Here is a 5,334-nt window from a genome sequence, read left to right as displayed (position 1 = left end):
TAGCTGATGGCTTATTGCTTGACAGTGGGATCAGTACCCCAGTCATTGATTGACGTGCAGCTTTAGTATTTCTGTCATGGTCGCGTCGCTCATTGGTCGGACGCGGCTCGCCGCGCGCTCAGATTGGCTGAGTATTGCAGCCAGCTGTACTTCAAAGCACGCGCTCACTATACAACTCGAGTAGAGAGAGTAAAGCTTCAGCGCACTGTCCCTCAGACACACTGGAACACTGAGTCATTGTTCTCTTCAACTAGCTGCCTAGGAAGGGCCCTGGACATGGCTACGTCTATACTTGGGGTAAGCAAGCACTTTTCCGTGTATTTTTCGTTCTGTTCATTTTACTAATGGCATTGACGTTTCATGCTTGCTTGCTTGCATTCAAACTTTTCAATGGCTTTTATTTACATTCTTAAAAATAATGATGCCACAAGAAAACCTTTTCAACTTTGACAAAGGCATTTTAATTGTCTAGTTTTTTTTAAATCAGCCTTTACTCGTTCTGGGGTTTTAAAGAACGCTGAAGGTTAACCTGAAGAAGCTCACTCGAAAACCATGTTCAGCGAAATGATTCTTTCTGGAAAAGAAGAATAACGGGTAAGCAAGCACTTTTCCGTGTATTTTTCGTTCTGTTCATTTTAATGGCATTGACGTTTCATGCTTGCTTGCTTGCATTCAAACTTTTCAATGGCTTTTATTTACATTCTTAAAAATAATGATGCCACAAGAAAACCTTTTCAACTTTGACAAAGGCATTTTAATTGTCTAGTTTTTTTAAATCAGCCTTTACTCGTTCTGGGGTTTTAAAGAACGCTGAAGGTTAACCTGAAGAAGCTCACTCGAAAACCATGTTCAGCGAAATGATTCTTTCTGGAAAAGAAGAATAATAATATAATAAAACACTGCATTTATAATAGTGTATTGCTTATTCATAAGTTAGTAAAAAAGAACAAAACTACCATAATGTAAACGTGCAATTCTTTAAAGACTTTTTAAGAGCCAACTAGCCCATTTTGAAAACTACTAAGAAAAAACGCACAAGTGTAGCAACTGTTTTTGGCGCTTGGCTCAGTGTTTTGGGTTTATTCAGACAGTTGGTTTAGACTTGTTGGATTGTTTGATTTTTCAGAACACCCCGACTGTTTTACAGTCTAGTAAACAGCATAAACTTTTCATCTAAACAGGAAGAGCCGCGTTTTGGAACTACCCCTTTAGCGATGCTGGCTGCAACCTGCAACAAAATTGGCAACACCAGTCCCCTCACGACTCTGCCCGACTCCAGCGCGTTTTCCAAAGGCGGATTTCATCCCTGGAAGAGATCGTCGTCGAGCTGCAACCTGGGCTCCAGCCTGCCCGGATTCACCGTCGCCACAAGCCGCAGCTCCTCGGGACTAACGCCCAGCACCGGCTCGGCAAACAGCGCGTTCTGCCTGGCCTCGACCTCGCCGACCTCCTCCGCGTTCTCCGCCGAGTACAGCAGCTTGTTCTCCAACACGGCGAGCGTTTCCTCGCAGGAGTCAGGACAGTCCGCCTTCTTTTCCAAAGTTCACTCGTCGGCAGAGACTTTATATCCGCGGGTCGGCATGGCGCACCCTTACGAATCGTGGTACAAGTCCGGCTTTCACTCCACCATCTCGGGCGAAGTAGCCAACGGCGCGTCCGCGTGGTGGGACGTGCACACGAACCCGGGGTCGTGGCTCGAGGTGCAAAACCCGGGAGGCACTTTGCAAAGTTCGCTGCACTCCGGAACCCCACAAGCCATCCACTCGCAGCTCAGCAGCTACAACCCGGACTTCTCCAGCCTTACGCACTCCGCGTTCAGCTCCGCCGGCATCAGCCCCACTGCGTCCCACCTCCTGTCCACCAGCCAACACCTGTTGACGCAGGAGGGCTTCAAAACTGTGATTCCCACTTACACGGACGCGTCGGCCACAAACGCTATGATCTCCGGCGCCAGCTCGGGCATAGGGACCTCGTCCAGGTCCTCCAGGAGATACTCCGGACGCGCCACATGCGACTGCCCGAACTGCCACGAGGCGGAGCGGCTGGGGCCCGCGGGGGCCAGCCTGCGGAGGAAAGGACTCCATAGCTGCCACATCCCGGGCTGCGGTAAAGTCTACGGGAAAACGTCTCACCTCAAAGCGCATCTGAGATGGCACACTGGCGAGAGGCCCTTTGTGTGCAACTGGCTTTTTTGCGGCAAACGTTTCACCAGGTCAGACGAGCTCCAGAGGCACCTGCGCACTCACACGGGGGAGAAGCGGTTCGCTTGCCCGGTGTGCAACAAGCGCTTCATGAGGAGCGACCACCTGAGCAAACACATCAAAACGCACACCGCTGGAGGCGGAGGCAAAAAGGGCAGCGACAGTGACACCGACACCAGCAACCTGGAGACGCCCAGGTCCGAGTCGCCCGAACTGATTTTAGAGGGTGTGAACCCACGGGTCACGGTCAAAGATCAGTCTCCGCACCACGAGTCCTGAGCATGATTTACGAGTATGCCCTCAAAAGCATTTATCTCCTAGGTGACTCAAGAATAGGAAACGGGTCTGGAGTATGTGACAAACTCTGACATTGCATTGGAAAGAGCAAATTCAGTGCAACACTGGCTATTTCTGCAGCGCACGGACGAACGCCTCAGCTTTCAGGACGATCAAGTGTCGTCAAGGCTCAGTGTTTCGAACAGTGGACATTTGCTGCGGAGTCGGTGCGCTAAAGAGGGAACTAAATAACCACGGCTGCCGGCTGAGCTAATTGTGTACATATATATCCACAAAAACAACATGTTATTTTCCCCTGTAAATGTTACTTATGATTGTTTTGTGGTGGATCCTGAAATTCAGGGACTTTTCTTTCCTTTCGACGCACTTTGTGGATGTCAGTATGTATGTCACACAGCTATTTCAAATTCATTTAACCTTTCCTTTTACCTTGCTAAAAAAATATATAAATGTCTAATTGTATAAAGTCACGCGTATGAGGCTTTCATTTTGTAATTAAAGGGATTTAAAATCGAAAGCTTGGGTTGTCTGGTGCAAATGTTTCCACCCAATTTTTTAGTCTCAACTGTAATCGTTTAAAGCCCGCGCGTAATTATCACGCATATTTATTTACATTTGAGAAAAAAATGAAATAGAGCAGTCTAAACATCGATAATGTAGACTCGTGTTCCCCAGTGGGGAAAAAATCAATAGTTAATGCCCCGAAAAGGCATTTTTGTCCAAATGAAAATCTTGTTAAATAGTGTTAATTATGACTTGGAGCGCATCGCAGCCCCATGTGTCTTGTATCGGCGATTAGGGATTCGTGTCTTATCAAATATCTAATTACTCTCCGAGACATCATTTGTTCAGCAGCTCTTTATCGCACATTTTCCGAGGGGATTCAGTGACAAAGGGCCTCTGCATATTTATTTGAATTGCTCAAATTAACTGCTTAAATTTGCATGTCAAACGGAAAATGTCCATCCAAGAGAGTGCTGAAGGCATAAAGCATCGTTTAGCTTTTATAAAACGCTACACTTGATTTGGTGGTATGGGAACAGTTTTTTTCTCCTCTTCCTTTCTTGCCTTTTCTGGATGCCACTTTTGAAAGGGGGACTGGGGAGAGGCCTTATGCTAATGTTGGATTGAAAATGCTCTCGCAGTCAAATGGTCCCTGGCTGCTATTTGAATATCAGTGGCCCTGTACTGAAAAGGTTCAAGGATGCTCTCTGACTTCTTTGTGTTTACCCAGTGCAGCGTCCGATGCCACAGAAACCCCGGCGGAATAATTACCGCTCGAGCCCTGCCTGGGAACACGTTAGGGCTGCGCGTCTGCTCCACACGCTTTCTGTGCTGCAAGGTAAATTGACCAGAAGGCAATAGAATACAATTATTTTCATTTCCTTTGGTGTGCTGGTGGCCGGTGCCGATCGCAGACAGTAAGCCTATTCAGGAAAAAAAATTAAAATAGCCTACACAAATACAAAACAGTCCATTATAATTTAATGACCTCGTGAAAAGCTGATAACATTTGGCAAATAACGAATAAAAAATATTTAAGGTTAACAAATCTTTCAAATTGCAAAATATAGGGGCCAAGGCTTTAAATATGATCAAATGCAATTTCCGTTTTACACCAATTTAGGCAGTGTTTTCTCCAAATAGCAGGTGTACAGAATACAGTTAAAGTTAATGTAGGATGCGACGATTTTATGGCACACAATTCAAAATGTGTGTTACGGAAATGAGCGCTATTTGGGCGTGAAGGCATTCACGAGCACGCTTTACACGCGTTATATGGTTCTATTAAGATTTACAAACGGGAGCTTATTCGTGGACACGATCTAAGTGCCTTTCAGGCTTTTGGAGGGGAGTGATGCGCCTGGGGTGGCGGACAGTGGCGCTGTCACTCACGGCCTTTTGTGCGCGTTTCTCTGGAATGCCCTCTGACTGAGCGCGACGCAGAAGTCAGCTTTGTTTGCCGCGCGGAAATAAAAGAGAGATCAAAGAGGAGCGCCGCGGCGCGGGAAACTCAGCCGTGACGGTAGTGTGAGTTTCCCGCGCTCCCTGCGCTTTCATTTCCCCTTTAGTCAGAAAATGTCCCATCAATCGCAGATCGTGTTCACAAATTAAATGCTAATTATTAATACTAATAAATCAACCGATTCACTCCAGAGAATGGTAGCTGATAATGTTTTTCTGTCACATTCAGCCTTTTAATGTTTTCCAGTGACATGCAGTCAGTGTTTATGTTCCTATAATACCCAACATCATTTGAATTGCAATTAAATCGACTTTTTCATAGTACTTCAGCGCCAGGAAACTAATTCGTTTTGCAGCTGAACACAATAACAACAACTAGAAATAAAGAGAAATGTCCCCCTGAATAAAAAAAAAAAAAAATGTCTAGATACAATTACTACCAAATAATTTCCCAAACAAAACCATTTAAACAACTATTAAATAACTCCGTCCTCTTTGAGGTGATGAGGATGAAGAGTTGTGAAGGTTGAATGTGGTTGAGGAGTAACAGACGTCAAGTTTTGTGCCACGATACCTATATTTTACACTTTTTATTTTATTTACAAATTGTATAAACGGACTTAAGGTAAGAAAGGAGCTTAAAACATAGTTAAATGAACAGACTGCACAATTATTAATCAAGTTATTATGAATGGAATATGTACCCTCTTGTAAAAAGACTCAAGAGACAAACAAACGTTACATTTGGGAAGAGCTAAATGCTTGGAGAAAAGAGAACATGTGCTGAACCAGGACTACAGCAAACACACCCGTTTTTACATTCTCAGAGCGCCCTGTTCTGGAGAAATTCCCAGAGCTGCCTGTGAATGGG

The 5,334-nt window shown here is 45.2% G+C and overlaps 1 protein-coding gene across 1 annotated transcript; it reads left to right on the top strand.

The window, feature by feature from the left end:
* The first annotated feature begins 226 nt into the window (after positions 1–226).
* On the top strand, positions 227–2,944 carry LOC107588267 (transcription factor Sp9-like). The gene is made up of 2 exons (XM_016276299.1): positions 227–297; positions 1,182–2,944. The coding sequence occupies exons 1-2, from the start codon at positions 277–279 to the stop codon at positions 2,478–2,480; spliced, it is 1,320 nt and encodes a 439-aa protein (XP_016131785.1). The 5' UTR covers positions 227–276; the 3' UTR covers positions 2,481–2,944.
* Positions 2,945–5,334: the final 2,390 nt, after the last annotated feature.

The sequence above is a fragment of the Sinocyclocheilus grahami genome, unplaced genomic scaffold, assembly GCF_001515645.1.
Source record: "Sinocyclocheilus grahami isolate Dianchi unplaced genomic scaffold, SAMN03320097.WGS_v1.1 scaffold100.1, whole genome shotgun sequence".
NCBI classification, from domain to species: Eukaryota; Metazoa; Chordata; class Actinopteri; order Cypriniformes; family Cyprinidae; genus Sinocyclocheilus; species Sinocyclocheilus grahami.
This window is presented reverse-complemented; position numbering and strand designations above follow the sequence as displayed.